General features: G+C 38.0%; 1 protein-coding gene across 4 annotated transcripts in view; it reads right to left on the bottom strand.

The window, feature by feature from the left end:
* MKX (mohawk homeobox) overlaps window positions 1–17,645 on the bottom strand; it is a 100,208-nt gene that overhangs the window by 2,727 nt on the left and 79,836 nt on the right. For all 4 annotated transcript variants that reach the window (XM_012551239.2, XM_031939813.1, XM_031939811.1 and 1 more), the window contains exon 6: window positions 101–134. In XM_012551239.2, coding sequence (XP_012406693.1) covers window positions 101–134 — 34 coding nt within the window. The remainder of the gene's footprint in view (window positions 1–100; window positions 135–17,645) is intronic.

The raw sequence follows: 17,645 nt of genomic DNA, 5'->3' as shown, positions 1-17,645 counted from the left end.
AAATCTTTACATGTCATGTATGATTCCAATACCCAGCTCTCCCAAGTTAGTCACAAATTATAACCTGCAAAAAAAAAATAATTGAGAACAGTTCCCTCACCTGTCACACTTATTGGATCCATTTTCCAGATTGTCTGAAAAGAAAAGTAAAAATCAATTATTTTCCTTTAAAAAAAAAAAAACAAACAGAAGTAAAAGCTCACTAGGGTAGAGTGCTGGAAATAAACGATGGTCCTTAATAAAGATAAGATTAGTGTTCCACATATTATTAAAATATCTTTGCAAAGATATAAAAGCTGAAATGACAGTTAAACAGAAAAATTATATAGGATCACAGGAAATTTAAAGAGAATTCTGTTCAATTCAACGAGCATTTTAAAAGCACCAATTATGTGCAAGGTCTTCTAGGCCCTGGAGGTATAAAGAGAAAAATGAAATTGAACCTGTCCTCTAGGAACCAAGGGAGAAAAAACAAGAATGCAGATAAGTAGCTACAACAGAAGTACAAAACAGACAAGAATATGGCTGGTGTATTTGCAAAATGTGGATGAATCTGAGATTTAACTGACTATAAAGTTTTTTCAAAGACTGCCTGAATTAAAATGTGTTTTTATCCTTTAAAGCTAGCACAGGTAGCTCCAGTAGACTAACAGCTACAGTAAAGGGAGAAGAGGTTTTTTAATTCTGCAAAATGGCCTTATCCACTTAGAGTAAGAAACTTAATAATAAAGTCATTTTGTCTGCCTCAACAAATGGCACTTTTGATTAGTATGGAGGCTACTATTGGGACTTTTAAAATCCAGACTGCTAATCAAAAGACTGGACAAATTCCCAATAGGCTTATCTGTTCCAGAGTTCTCTGTGTGTCTCTGGATGAATGTCAAGGAACTCATATGGAACAGTCAATTTCTATGGATTTGAACAGTAGTATTATGTACTATGGGCTGACTCTGTAGAAAGCTGTTTTACCTTTCGAATTCTGCAGCCCAGTTCTTTGTTTTTATTCATTCGATTGCAATCCTGAAGACCCTTAATGTTGGAATTAGTTATAGTTTCAACTATATGACTAAACAGGCACAACCCACACTTTAATTTACCTCTATAACCATTACGGCAGATTTCTTTGTGAACTATGGGAAAGGCTCACAAAGGAAAAATGAAAGGAGATGGATTCCAAAGACCTGTCAAAAATCATTTGGTTAAAAGGGGGAAAAAATGAAATTCACAAGAAGGATAGATATGATATAGCTAAAAGTTTTCTAAAAAAAAAAAAAAAAAAAGATCTGAGGTCAGGTATGATGGTAAATGCCTGTGTAAACCCTGCTTCTGATCTAATATAATCAATATAGGCAGGCTGAGACTGATGGCTTTCTTCAGTATGGGAGATCTCAGGCACAGTAGGGCCAATTCAATCAATTGTCTATAGGAAGTGGGAGACTACCAGACTATCAAAGAAGAAGCAAGCTGCCCCAGATCTGATATGGAGCAGGTTAAAGCTCCCATACCAGTTAGTAATAGGATCAAGTTATTGAGTGACTGTTAAATTTCTAGTTGGGAGAGATTGGGAGACCCCAGTCTCAATAAAAAAAAATCACATGAAAAAAGATCTGGTATAGAAAACGAAATTTCAGGGCAACGATTTCATTTTGGGTCCTAAAAAATTAGTCTCATATCAGGCTGCTGTTCAAGCTTCTGTACTTAGAAAATCTTTAACAAGGAGCTGTTGAATTGAGTTGAATCCCCCACCACTTGGGGAATGGAGTGGGTAGGATATATGATATCTGTGAAAGCTGTAATGTGAAATAGGAGTTTTCCATTTATCCTTGTTTCCAGAGAGAAGATCTAATGGGTAGAAATGGAAAAAAGTCAAATGCTATGAGAAAAAAACTTACTAAAAATTATAGTCACTTCAAGGCGGAATGGCCTGCCTTAGAAGGTGATAGATCTTCTCCTCCTTGGAGGTCTTGATATGAACAATGGAGGGCTACTTATTGGGAGGATGGAAGAGGGATTCTTTTTCAGCTATGGATTGAATTAGAGGCTCTGAGATACCTTCCAACATGAGAAATCACTTCCCATATCATCAGTCAGAGTAAATTGACCTTCTCTCTTTTAAGCCCAGTATTCTATCATCTCCTTCCCTTGCCCTAGTCTGCCATTTCTATAAAGAATGCCATATGATGATTTCTTTAGTTTTATAGCAATGAAAATAGAATCAACAGAAGTTTTCCTAGAATTTTTGTGGAGGTTCTCCTGCACTCTGGGGGGCAATGCTTATGGGACCTATGCTTTATCCAGCCTGCAAAGGTCTTGAAGATAGGCCCAGGACTGCTGCTTGAGAACCAGCCTACTTAAATACACAACACTTCCTCATCAGAAGGCTGGCTATTACATGATGAATTTTTTGACCATGGAAATCATGAAACTCAAAAGCAAATTTTCCTCAAAATATGAAAGAGTGGTAGGGACACCTGGATGGTACAGTGGATAGAGCACTGACCCTGGAATCAGGAGCACCCAAGTTCAAATATGACCTAAGACACTTGGTATTTGTGTGATTCTGGGCAAGCCATTTAACCCAAAAAACTCTCAAAACCCCCATGTCCCAAACCCTAACATGACAGAAACGGGGCAAAAGAATGCAAAGAATAACAGAACCTGTAAACTAACATTAATATAACTATTGTTCCTCTTAACATGTGAGTTTCAGCCAATAATCAAGAAGTTGAATGTTTCCCAACATTATTGGGGAAAATGGAACCAAACCTGCAATGACCTTCTTACTATGAGTGATGACAGAAGACAAAAAGAATTTGTAGCTCCAAGGCAGAAGAGGCTCACGTTTTCCTCAGAGAAGCCAGTAGAGGAACTGATGGCATCCTCTTTATCATAATCAGGACAGATTCATGGTCATTTTGATTTCCAGTTCTAAAGATGAGCATGATGAGAGTTGTAGCCTGGGCACCCACCATTCCAAGCAGGCAATGGGAGGCAGAGACATCTGATAATGAACTTTACAAGATTCTGCACTCTAAGTTAATACACCCCTGAGTATCGGATGACTTCTGTGCAAAAACAGGCACAGAAAAGAACAGTAAAACCATGATGAAAACGTAGCTTCAGACAGAAAAATAAGAGAGGTAAGACTTTGTAGACTACTCAGAAATCTCAGACCTGCACAACACAAATACTTTTTTTTTGAGTCAATGAGTGCCTGTTCATACTAGGTAATTCATAGAGCCATTTAAGGTCAAGAAGACCCATGTTCAGATATCACCTCTGACATATAGTAGTTGTATAATTCTGAAGCAAATTTTCTTGGTGTTCCTTCAGGGCCCCAGACACTACTTTATATAAGAAGCCATTCCTGTTCCCCCTACCTGCTAGCATCCTTCTTACTAATACTACTTTGTATGCATTATGGAATATACATCGTATGTGGCTGACTTCCCATTAGAATCTTTGAAGACAGGAACAGTTTTATTTTTGTCTTTGTATTCCTAGCAGTTGGCATAATGCCCGGCATACAGTAAACAGCTGAGTTCTGATTGGTTTACTTAGAAACTCAGAAATCCACAAAATTAATGAATAGTATTGTATAATATCAACATATTTTATCTTTTAATACCATAATAATTCATACCAGAGACTCCTTCTCTGGTATGAAGGGAAGGTCAAAAATTTTTATTAGGATTTTCTTGATTGAGGGCATGCCATGCCCCTAATCCTCATGATGTGGAAGGGACAACTGTATTTTATTTTTTCTAGCAACAACAACAACAACAACAACAACTATTATTACTACTATTACCACTACTACCACTACTTCTCCTCCTCCTTCTCCTCCTCTTCCTCTTTTTTCTCCTCCTCCTCCTCCTTCTCTTCCTCTTCTTTCTCCTCCTTCTTTTCTTCCTTCTTTTTTTCTTCTTCGCCTCTTCCTTCTCTTCCTTTTCCTTTTCTTTCTCTTCCCCCTTCTCCTTCTCCTTTTCCTCCTACTTCTTCCTCTTTTGTCTTCTCCTTTCTCTTCTTCTTTTTTTCTTTCTCTCCTTCCTCTTTTTTTTCTTCCCTTTTTTTAAATTAAAGCAATTCCTTTGGAGCCTGGATCCAGGCTTGGACTTAAATCTCTCTACTAATTGTTCACTGGATGATTCTGGACAAATCATTTAACCTCCAGTTTCAATTTCATCTGTATAGTAAGGGAGATTAGACTACATGATTTCTCATTTTTCTTCCAGCGCTAATCCTATGAAAAAAATTTTAAATCCAATTAAAAAGTTAAAAGATTGGAAGAGAGTTCATTCCTTTGCTTTGTTCTTTCACATAACCGCTATATAATTTGAGATGTTTATTCACCTTGGTTATAATGCAGCTGGCACATTAAAACATCTTGGGTCCCAGGCAAAAATTCCAGAAATTATTTGTAACCATATGCTTTATAAATGGTAAAAATTATGATGGCTTCTTTCCCCTGGCAATGCAATGGCAATTTGGGCAATATTTAAAACTTTGGAACAAAGAAATAGTGATAGCTGGCAGAGATTTATTCCCTTACTCATACTTGAGTTTGTTGACCGTTGCCTTTTCTGACTTCCTCAGTGAAGACCAGAACCCAGGTGGCTAATTAACACTCCTCATGATGAATATGATCGTTGTCAAGTGGGAACTGCCTATGGGTGAAAAGGCTTTGGTTGGAGTGGACGCCACATAGAAATGTAACATTTCATGAGTCTTTGGAGGGTATTGATGGTATTCTGCAAGAAAAGCCTTTAGGAATCAGCAGAATCTTCAAGGAGGTGGGTAGTCATTCTCTTAAACTATGACCTTGTGCGGAATCCTCCACCTCTGAACCCCCAAATTTGTGAAAGGGTTATCTGAGGGGTAGCTGTCTCTTTGATAACTGTGAAGATTACATCACTCTTTTTAGGAAGGGAGGTGAAGGGGAGGAAAACGAAAACATTTTCATTTACAGTACACTCTAGAAAGCCTTAATTCTCTGTAAAGTCACACTATTTTTATTGTTACTTTTAAGATATTATTCTTGCTGCAGAACCATTATTTATTCCTCTCTCTTAGGGAACAATAGGGTCAAGGTGCTACCATAACATGAAGCCAGGCAAGGGCTCTGTCCAGCTGGCAGAACACCAATAGTATTAGCCATTTCACTGAGAAGAGGAAGAAAGCGAGCTGGGCTTTGGCTTAACTTTGCCCACAGACTAACTGCAACATCTCAATTGCCAAAGTGAAGCAATAACTTTATGGAGATATTTATTCACTGGAAAGACTTGGAAAACACAAAATAAGTTCCAAGAAGCTTGAATAGCATTAGGGAAATAACAAAAAAATTAAAAAAAACCCAACAAAACAGTGTATAACTGATGCCCTGGATGGCAAACAGAATAATCTCACATATATAAAAGGGGACCAGAATCTGATTTCATATTCCCTACCTGACTGCTGAATGTGCTTTGTACTGATGATAGTGAAAAGATCTAGTTATATCAAAAGTTCATTGGGTCAAGATAATCAAAAAATTCATAAAAGAACACTGATACAGTAGGATGACAGAACTTGTAATTTACCATGTGGGGTAAACTCCTTTTAGGATAGACAGAGAATGATTGTATCCTGAAGGTTCTCTCACCCCTGGATCTCAAAAGCAATTCCTGTGGCTGCATCCTTAAATTTGTTCTATTGAGAAGCAAGTTAGCTAGAACCTGTGTCAAACCATTTAAAATATTTTTTTCTGGCTGTATTTTCTTGTTCTTGTTGTTTGTCCTTTTAAAAAATATTTTTAATGTATGGAATAAAACAAATGTATATATTTACTTATCTACATCAGATATGTATGTGTGTGTATATGCTATATATTAAAGTATGGTGCTTTTGAAAGTACCTTTGACAGATGAAAAGCATCCCTAAATCCTCTGGAATGTTTTTTTAGTGTCTTACACACAGTAGGTGCTCTGTAAATTGAAGTGAATAGAGTAAGTCCTTCTTGTCTTCCACCACTGTACACGACACTGTCCAATGCATGGAAGTCAGTGTTTTTCTCTCAAAGCAGAACACAGTGGATGTTTAGGGATGAGCGTATGGTTCCATTTCCAGCAAGAAAATAAAAGGCTTTGTAAGGAGGAATGAGGAGAGGAAACATCTCTTTTTTGTATCAACAGTCAGTTGCTAAAAACCAAGGGCCTGACAACAAAGCTCAGGTTCCAAGGTCTTAAATGGAACAAGGAAAGAAAAACAAGAAAAGGACTTGAGTCAGTTTTGGGGGGATAGCTGCCTTAAACCACTTTTGAGGGGACAGCTGCCTTGAGTCATTTTAGGGGGGTGTCTCTGTCAAAAATGCTCCAGGTTCACAAAGACTCTGGAGTTGTGGGGGATATCCTGTCCCTTCTGCTATTGTTGGTATATGTCCCAATGTCACTAGACAATCATGCATCCAAGGGGAATCTCCTGGGGACATAGTATAATCTGATTTTCAAAGAACTGGCAAAATGTCATGGGGCAAACAGGGGGTCCTTTAAGAGTGAAACATTGTGCTGTTGTAGGAAAGCAAGGGATGAGAGAACTGAGAGGATAGTTTTGCTATTTGTTATTTTAACATAAAATCCAAGGAAATGTCCTAGTTCTTCTACAGCACAGGCAGCATTTGGGGGGAGAGGGATTAGCCGATATTCCCATCTTATTTTCAATGTAATTTGTAGTTATTGTTGTTATTCAGTCACTTCAGTTGGATGTGATTGAACAATTGAACAGTAATCAAAATGTATTTTCTTGGAGTCTTACAAATTTGATTGAGAGCTTTAACAATCATTTCTTTTTCTGTTTTTGTATCCCCAGCAAAGTGACTGGAGAGTTGTTCAGTTATGTGTGAATTTTTGTGACCCCTTTTGGGTTTTCTTGGCAAAGAACTGGTTTGCCAGTTCCTTCTCCTGTTCATTTACAGATAAGATAACTGAGGCAAACATCATTAAGTGACTTGTCCAGGATCACACAGCTATTGTCTGAGACCAGACTCGGGAAGATGAGTCTTCTCGACTCCAGAACCAGCACGATCCACTGTGGTACCCAGCTGCCCTTAAATGCTACAGACTTTCTTAATTAAAAGATCTTCCCCTTCCATCATTTTTTTTTTCCAAATTGGCAAACTCTCTTGTCCTAATCAAGTTCACATTTCTTTTGTTTAATAAAAGGTGAATTTGCCAGTTCAATTCAATACACTTTTATTGAATGGTTTACTATATACCAGGCACTGTCCTAGGCACTGAAGATAACATCAAAGCCCCCTGTTTTAAAGAAGCTCACATTCCATAGTACTAATGAAATGAACCCATTGGTCAATGATGATAAAATGGCTGTGCCTTTGCTGTTCCATAGGGCCCATCCCTAGAAGGTGGGTGCTCTTATCTGAATCTCCCCTCCCCCAGAAATACATTGGGAAGAGCGAGCATTCAGGAAACTGTTGGGAAATGGGGAAATCAGGCCTCAAGTCTCCCCAGACCCCTAGCTGATCCGCAGGGGCAGTTAATCAGCATGCACATAATTGGGAGTCGACTGCCTTACATTCAGCTCTGTTGTATCTCTCTCTTTGGCAAGCTCCTCAGCTCTGGCTTTCCAAAAAAGTTGACTAAAAATGCCTTTTCAAATTCTAGTGATCCCAAAATCAACTGCACTGTCAATTACTATAAAAATAATTAGTTGGCAGGAGTTATTTAGCAAACCAGCCAAGGGAGAGTGTTTCAAGACCAAAAAAATAAAAATAAAAGGCAGGGGTGGAGATACAAAAGGGGGAAGCAAGTTGGGTTGGGTAGTTAGAGAAATCTTGGATGTCAAGAAACCAAAATCATGATGAAATTGTTAAAGTGGTAATAGATATCCTTAGGCTAGACATGTTCCTCACTAAGTCAAAGAGGGAATTGAGGCTGTTACCCAAATCATTTAGATCAAATACCACTCTGCGCATGTAGGCTCAGCTTCTGGGACTCAATGTCACATGTCTCTTTTCAGTTTCAGTGAATGAAATTCATAAACACCCTAATTCTGGGCAACATCCTGAAAGTGGCATTTATATTCATAGGGAGAGACAAAAATATGGCTCACCCAGCAGAGTACTTCTCTGCGGTTTCTCTCATTTAAAAGCTTCAAGGTCAGGATTTTTTTTTAAAAACCAACCTAACCATGGAGACTTCAACAATAGATAATAATATAGAGATAAAAATATTTTTTTAAGAGTGACTAATCATCAGAGCATATGATGTCTGCTTCTTTGAATTAGAGTGGAAGGATCAGTAAGCATCATATGTAATGGAGACAAACTGCAACCATTCCCAATAAGATCTGGAGTGAAACAAGGTTGCCCACTATCACCGTTACTATTTAATATTGTATTAGAAACGCTAGCTTTGGCAATAAGAGCTGAGAAAGAGATTAAAGGAATAAGAATAGGCAATGAGGAAGCCAAATTATCACTCTTTGCCGATGACATGATGGTATACTTAGAGAACCCCAGAGATTCTACTAAAAAGTTATTAGAAATAATCCACAACTTTAGCAAAGTTGCTGGTTATAAAATAAACCCACATAAGTCATCAGCATTCTTATATATCACTAACAAAATCCAACAGTCAGAGTTACAAAGAGAAATTCCATTTAAAGTAACTACTGATAATATAAAATATTTAGGAATCTATCTGCCAAGGGAAAATCAGAAACTTTATGAGCAAAATTACAGACCACTTTTCACACAAATTAAGTCTGATCTAACCAATTGGAAAAATATTAAATGCTCTTGGATAGGGCGAGCAAATATAATAAAGATGACAATATTACCTAAACTAATCTATTTATTTAGCGCTATACCAATCAGACTCCCAAAAAACTATTTTAATGACCTAGAAAAAATAACAACAAAGTTCATATGGAAAAACAAAAGGTCAAGAATTTCAAGGGAATTAATGAAAAAAAAATCAAATGATGGTGGCTTAGCTGTACCAGATCTAAAATTATATTATAGAGCAGCAGTTACCAAAACTATTTGGTATTGGCTAAGGAATAGATTAGTTGATCAGTGGAATAGATTAGGTTCAAGGGATAAAACAGTCAACAAATATAGCAACCTAGTCTTTGACAAACCCAAAGATCCCAGCTTTTGGGATAAGAACTTACTGTTTGATAAAAATTGCTGGGAAAATTGGAAACTAATATGGCAGAAACTAGGCATTGATCCATACTTAACGCCGTACACCAAGATAAGGTCAAAATGGGTTCATGACCTAGGCATAAAGAATGAAATTATTAATAAATTAGAGGAACATAGGATAGTTTACCTCTCAGACCTGTGGAAGGGGAAGGTCTTTATGACCAAAGCAGAACTAGAGATCATTACTGATCACAAAATAGAAAATTTCGATTATACCAAACTGAAAAGTTTTTGTACAAACAAAACTAATGCAGACAAGATTAGAAGGGAAGCAATAAACTGGGAAAATATTTTTACAGTCAAAGGTTCTGATAAAGGCCTCATTTCCAAAATATATAGAGAATTAACTCTAATTTATAAAAAATCAAGCCATTCTCCAATTGAAAAATGGTCAAAGGATATGAACAGACAATTCTCAGATGAAGAAATTGAAACTATTTCTAGTCATATGAAAAGATGCTCCAAGTCATTATTAATCAGAGAAATGCAAATTAAGACAACTCTAAGATACCACTACACACCTGTCAGATTGGCTAAGATGACAGGAAAAAATAATGATGATTGTTGGAGGGGATGTGGGAAAACTGGGACATTGATTCATTGTTGGTGGAGTTGTGAACGAATCCAACCATTTTGGAGAGTAGTTTGGAACTATGCTCAAAAAGTTATCAAACTGTGCATACCCTTTGATCCAGCAGTGTTACTACTGGGATTATATCCCAAAGAGATTATAAAGAAGGGAAAGGGACCTGTATGTGCACGAATGTTTGTGGCAGCCCTTTTTGTAGTGGCTAGAAACTGGAAACTGAATGGATGTCCATCAGTTGGAGAATGGCTGAATAAATTGTGGTATATGAATATTATGGAATATTACTGTTCTGTAAGAAATGACCAACAGGATGATTTCAGAAAGGCCTGGAGAGACTTACACGAACTGATGCTGAGTGAAATGAGCAGGACCAGGAGATCATTATATACTTCAACAACAATACTATATGATGACCAGTTCTGATGGACCAGGCCATCCTCAGCAACGAGATCAACCAAATCATTTCTAATGGAGCAGTAATGAACTGAACTAGCTATGCCCAGAAAAAGAACTCTGGGAGATGACTAAAAACCATTACATTGAATTCCCAATCCCTATATTTATGCACACCTGCATTTTTGATTTCCTTCACAAGCTAATTGTACAATATTTCAGAGTCTGATTCTTTTTGTACAGCAAAATAACGTTTTGGTCATGTATACTTATTGTGTATCTAATTTATATTTTAATATATTTAACATCTACTGGTCATCCTGCCATCTAGGGGAGGGGGTGGGGGGGTAAGAGGTGAAAAATTGGAACAAGAGGTTTGGCAATTGTTAATGCTGTAAAGTTACCCATGCATATATCCTGTAAATAAAAGGCTATTAAATTAAAAAAAAAAAAGAATTAGAGTGGAAGGGTTGGGGTGGGGGTGGAAGGTAAGGAATCATCTTATTATTATTATTATTAAGAAGCATCTTATTTAGGGGGAAAAGGAGTGAAAAATGCATCTGGGCACAGCTCGGTAGCCAGTGAGACTACTTGGAACCTGGTTGGTGGTGAGAGGTCATGCAGGACATCTTTGATGAGGAATATCCCTTCACTAATTGGAAACCACAGGAGTTGGCTATTTTTATGGTAACACTTGGAAAAAAAATTAAATTTGGGGGCCTGGTTAAAATGAGAGATGGAAGGAAAAGTTTTTGGCTTGCAGTCAGGAGGTGAGTTTGAATTCCGACTTTGATATAAGCTGGTTGCAGTATCACTTTAGGTAAGTCACTTAATGTGATACTCAATTTTCTCCTTTGTAAAAGAGGGTTAATAATACTTGTACTATATCTACTTCATGGCTCATCATAATGAAATTATTTCATAAAACTTGAAGGGATAGAGCTGGGAAATGTGATTTCACTGCTATAAGGAAATGCCTACTGAGGAAACTCCCCATAACATCTGTAAGTGGGCATTGTCTCTGCAATTTAGTTTTACAGTTGCCTAGAATAATGGGAAATTAAGTGATTTGTCCAGATCACAGAGCTAGTATTTATTGGAGCTGAGACTCCAACACTTGGCTTCAAAGCTAATTCTATCTACTGTACCACACTTCTTTGAAGAACTTTTTAAATGTAAACTTTTATAATGATTATAATCAATTACATGACAAGATCCCCAGACATCCTTCCCTATGCTCCCAGACACTCTAACCATTTTTCTGTTGCCAAAGCCACTTTTCCAGTTCTGGAGAGATAGAAAATAATTTGGTTCTGATGACATTCTGGGTTCTGATGATCAGAGAGCTGGAAGCCATAGTTTCAAAGTTTATTTGGACATTGAATCTGCTCAGGGAAGGTGACAAAGCAGGAGGTGGAAAAATGGACTCAGGTCGGGACTGAGGAGCAAGGTGTGAGAATAGCCCTCCGAAAATTCTGAAGGGTTGGTTTTCTCCCAATTTTCATCAATTCTCACCCCTACCCACTCCTACTAAAAGCCACATATCTACGTTCAACTCCTCTTATTGCTTCCTCATCAATAGATTGAGATTGTGTCTAGATATAGCCGCAGAATGGTTCTTGGAACTATTCTTACTATAAAGTCCAGAAGAACCATCTTTTTTGTTGTGTTAAGAGCAGAGACCAGTGCCAGCTCACCAATTTCTATGGAAAAATTCCATGCCTTTATGCATCTTGCCTAAAGACCCAACCCTAGTTAATGGCAATAGAAAGGAGCAAAGAACAAATTATAAACAGTGATTTCTCATTAGTCTACTATAAAAGATAATCCAATAGAAAGGAAGCTTATCCAAGGCTTCTTTCCCCAACACTCAGCCCAGTGTTTGGCACACAGCAGTTGTTTAATAAATGTTCACTGATCTGTTAGCTTAGGGACACTGTGGGCTTTGATTATTGGTGTAAGTAGTGGCACCTAGGCTGAAAAATGTCCCATAAATTTAAGCACATTACCATTCATGCATTCTACAAATATTTATTGAGCATCTTCTATATGCCAGGAACTGTGTTTGGGATGGAGACTACACAGCTTAGCATAGTGCCTGGAATATACTAAGTATTGATAAATGCTTGTTGACTTCAAGGTCTCGACAGAGACAAAACAAAAGCAATCTGGTTTTAGAGAGCTTGCAAAACCCCTGGGGAAACAGTTTATACACAGATAAATTAATGCTTTTAATAATGTTAGAAAACCCTATTTGAAGTAAAAGAAGAGTAAAATGGTCCTCTTTATAAGATGTTAACTGATCTTTCCTACTATGGAAATGGCTATTATTATTATTACTAGCTAGCTAGCATTTATATAGCATTTTAAGGTTTGCAAAGCACTTTGTACATGTTATTTTATCCTCACAATGCCTCTGGAAGGGAGGTACTATTATTACACCCATTTCACAGATAAGGAAACAAGCACAGACTGAGTGGCTTGCCTCTACAGCCATTAAATGTTGGAGTCTGGATTGGAACTCGGCTCTTGTTGGTTCCAACTCCAGCACTCTCTGCACAATGCCTCAATTATTTGACACAAGGCTTTGCCTATGAAAAAAGGAAGAAATTAATAAAATTTAAGGATATGTTGGCTTTCGGTTCAGGCCTCCGTGTTCTGTGGCTCCAATTACCAAGAAAATGGTGATTTCAAAAACTCCCAATGTAGTCTAGATCTGTTTGTCCAACCAGACAATTCAATAGATACTTATTAAATGGCTGCTCTGTGTGCGGTGCCGTGTCCGGTGCCAGAAGAGGTCTGTGTTCTGGTTAAGGCTGATTTCTTTCATACACAAGGAAGGTGGAATGGTAATAGTTTATAAAAATGATTTCCTTGTGCTTTACTAGAGTCTGGTCAGTAAAGATTCCACAAAGCCTGGATTTTTTTTTTCTCCAAGATTTGTTCTGAAATATCAAGGAACTTGTCCAAATCCCAGTCTGGGGACTCTAAATCAGTTTTCTTAAGCTTTCTTTGACATTTTCAAGAGATGTGATATTTTAAGAAGACAAGATCTTCCTATAATCACCGCGCTAGCCCAGGATGTATTTGTGCTCAGTAACTATTCTCCAGCTGTCACTAATGGGTCCTCCCCTTGGAGGAAACTTTTGTGGTTATTCTCTCTTGGTTCATCAGGTGTTTGGGGATGGATGAGAACAAGTCACTATGTCGGCGGGGCTTAGCCCCCAAAGTGGAAAGTCCCAAACGGTTGTGTTTCTCTGGATATGGTGTAGATAACTGGATAGGGACTAGACTTGCATTTCCCTGAGATGAAAAACTCTCTCAAATAAAGCAACTTTTAAACAACTTAAGTTGGTAATTCGTCTGCAACTTAGCTATAGAAGAGTGTGATTGACATATATATGTATATATATATATTATATATATAATATATATAAACACATATAAATATATATATATACCTATATATGTATATATGGGTATATATAATATATATCTGTGTATATATGTACATATGTGTGTATATATTATATACATATATACACATATTTACATGAGACTGGACTTCTGAACAGTGTTCTTGGCTAGAACCACCACCTCTATGCTATTTCTAACACATAATAGGCATTCAGGAAATATGTGCTGAATGAATAAATGAATGAATGACATGAATGGACCAGACTACGTCCCGGATGAAACAACTACAATGGTATCTCCATCTTGGCACCTCAGAGTAATAGAAGGAATAACTCAAGTGGTGGTGACTCCCTACGTGCTATTGATTACAGATACAAAATATTAGGACTGGAAGCTGGGACTGGCCTTTTGAAGGCCTTCTAAGTAAAACCAAATAAAAGGGAAATCCTCCTCCTTCACCTTGGTTGGTTGGGGCTTTGTTTATATTGGTTTAGTGTTTCTTTGCAAGGCAACCAGCTCAAGTTATTCATCCCGGGGCCTTAAAAACCAGTGGCCTCCAACACTTTTCAGCATTTGAACCAAGAAACCATTTGCTTTCCAAAAATTAAGCCAGTATTTCCTCCAGCCATGACTTCTACCATCTGGCCAGAGATTTCTCTCCTTCCTGCTACCTTCTCATGTGGGCTGGCCCCACATTACAACTAATGATCTCCAGCTGCACCAGCTCCCGAAGGCCTTCGGCTGCCATTATGGTCCTACTTTCCCTTGCATGTATAATAATAAAAAGATTAGAAAATACAAGGGCTCCCTCCCTCTTTGATTGGACACTAGGAGCAATGTTCTTCTCTGGGAATGGGGGTGCCCTTGTTCAGGATCCCTAATGGGAAGGAGTTGGACTATCTCAACGGAAAGAGTTTCAGACCTGGGGACAGGTCTATTTCTCTAAGAAATGGAGCCTGTTCCAAGGGAGCACTGAATTTGCCTGTGGGCAAGACCTGTTAAAAAAACAAAAAAATAAAAAACAAAAACTGGCAGTTTGCTTTTCTCTCAGTCAATTAGGAGTGGATTATGGCTTCAAGAGCTCGTCCTTATTATGTGTGGCATAAGAGCCCCTGGCTTCTGAGCACAACATCAATTTTCATTTGTGTCTTTGTTCTATTCTGATCTCATCAGTCTGGGCTGACAGAAGGATGTGCAGGAAATGGGAGTTGTAACTTGAAAACTTATTTTCTATATAAATAAAGTTCCACCCAACTAGAATGTCTTACCATCCATTCATTTTCCCAGCTTTTCCTCAAGGCAACTTTTTAATATGTAGTATGCTTTTCCTCTCCAACATATTTTTATTTATTTCATTAAAAATTTCCCAATTACATTAACGTTTATCTTTAAAAATTTGGGGTTTCAAACTCTCTCCATCCCTTCTACTCCTCCCCTCTCTTTGAGAAGGAAAACAATTTTATTTCAATTATGCAACATGTATTTTTCTTGATATTGAACTTTTTTACATATAGCCACTACTACTTACCTGGGTCCTAAGTGATCTATAAAAGGTTCTATTTGAATCCATTTCCTTTCTTTTAACCCTCTTCTCCATACTTCTCCTTCCCTTCTTCCCCCCCTCCCATCCCATTTCTCCTAAGATTAGTGTGTGGTCTATGTTAAAGAAATTATAAGTGAGTGATCAGGGAAGGGGTCTGGAAATGCTGATCATTTTTGGTTCTAGTCAAGCAATGTTAACTCCTTGGGTGGTCCTGAACAAAGCATACATTAACCTCACCTTTATTTTCCCCATCTGTATAATGGGATTGAAACATACCCACTGTATAAATGAATGGAACATAGTGCTGCAAGAAGAAAAATGCTCAGTGCAAAATATTTTAATTCCTAGTTGCTTTCTAGTAGCCCGATTAGCTTTGCAAAGCCCATCTGCTTGGATTAATGGATTAAGTGTGCAGAATCTATTATCTTCAAGGATGACATAGCTCTTCTGATGCTGATCTGTTTTCCCAAGCCAAAGAACCATAACACGCCAAGACAAAGCCCTGGAACCACATTAAAGAGAACATCTCTGAGCTTTAAGTGTCTGATGGAGTTTTGTTACTTCATTTTCTCGAGAGGAACATTTCAGCTGTTACCCCAAAAATTTAAGCCATGGAAGCTGATTTTCCAGCTAAGCTTTCAGAAAATGACCTCCTGAGAGATGAGTAACCTATGGGAGCGTGTGTTGCAATGAAGAGTATAATATAATCACTAAATTTCACTGGCCACCCTGACCTACCCCTTTTGCAAAGTGTATCTTAGCAGAAAGTTACTCAGACTGGTGTAAGCCTGGATCCCATTCCTTCTTTCCTTCTCCCCCCTCTTCTCCCCAATCCCAATCTGGATATTCATAGCCCTCCTGGGCTCAGGAACAAGGACTAAAATGGAAAGTCAGTCGATCTTCCACTGAGGTCAACTTTATTCTTAGTAGCTTATGGAGACTGGACTAGTCTGTTAACAGAGGCTGCTGCAGCTTTAGTTGGCCCAGCTTGTTTTTAGTAAACAGACAGCTGCATGGTGTTAGGCTGCAGAGGGCTAACACTTCTTTCTTCAGCACCAAAGGGCTATTCCAGAGAAAAATATGTATTTATAATAATCTAGAAATTGGCTGCCAAAGGCCTGGCTCTTACGTATCCTTTCCAGCCCTTCCAGTGTCTCTGAAAACCATAGCAAAAAGGGCTTTGCCTTTGATATATGAACCTCACTGTATCTGTGAATTGGCTGACATTGCTACCTTGCTTTTCAGCATTCCTCAAATTACTATTTTCAGAAGTGACACTCTAGAATCTCAGTGCCGGACCTGTCTGCCTGCATTACTACCGGCAGTGACATTTAAAACAAAAAAATAAAATAAAAGGATGATGATAATAATACCAAACTTGGCATGCTCACAGCTATTTAGGATATGTGGAGTGTATTGGCAAATATTCCACTCACAGCCCATCTGTGATATTTATTAATGGAAAGGACCCAGATTTTAGAGATAAGAGGTGGGGCATTATTCCAAATCAAAGTCCATCTTTTCATACACTCAATTCTATCCATCCCGTGTAAAATTGTATTTTTTTTGCCTATTCTAAAGTTTAAAGATATCTACAATTTTCTGCTTTTTGCTTAACACTAAACAAGTTATTTCAGGTCGAAATTGAGGAAGAAGAGGGACAGATGAGAAAGAAATACACTAAAACTAGGTAATTTCTTCCTACTCAGTCTATATTCTAATAGGACGTAAGCTTCTTGAGGATAGGAATTGTTTGTTTTTATATCCCTAGAACAAGTGCCCAGAGAATTGTTGTTGTTGTTGAATTGTGTTACTCTGTGAGACTCCATTTGCCCAGGATCACAGTTAGTAAGTGTTTAAAACTCAGGTAGATGAGTCTTTCTCCAGCTGTCTTTCCTGGAGAGAAGTATATGATTAATAAATGTTGGATGTATTGTTAGTGATTAACATATACAGCATGGCTCCGAGCTGTCTTTCCAGCCTAATTATAAGTTATTGTCCCTCAAATGCTCTATGATCCAATCAAAATAACTTTTGCTCTTCTTCACCCATGACACTCAGTCTCCCATCCTGTGCTAGCCCTGGCTAGCTGTTGTCCAGGTATTAACATACTTCCTCTTCACTTCTGCTTCTTAGAATCTCTACTTTGCTTCGATGCTCAGCACGGGAATTACCTTCCAGAGACTTTCCTGAGTCCCCCTAGCTGCTGGTATCTTCTCCCCTATAATTACAGGGTGTTTATTTTTTCATATATTTTGTTTTTATGATTATATGTGCACTCTGTCCTCCATTAGAATACAAAAATTCTGTTTCATTTTTGTCTTTCTATTTCCTGTACCTAGTGTAGGGCCTGGCACAGAGCAGGTGCATAATGAATGCCTGTTGATTGATTGCTTTGATGAACTGGACTATAGAATTTAGGGGGAAGGGATGTGGAATGCAAATAGAAGCTGGCACAGGATGAGATGGAGCAGGACCTGAAGGGCAGTTAGCTGGCAGAA

This window comes from Sarcophilus harrisii, chromosome 5, assembly GCF_902635505.1.
Source record: "Sarcophilus harrisii chromosome 5, mSarHar1.11, whole genome shotgun sequence".
Lineage (NCBI taxonomy): Eukaryota > Metazoa > Chordata > Mammalia > Dasyuromorphia > Dasyuridae > Sarcophilus > Sarcophilus harrisii.
Note: the sequence above shows the minus strand (reverse complement) of the source record. Positions and strands in the feature narration are given on the sequence as shown.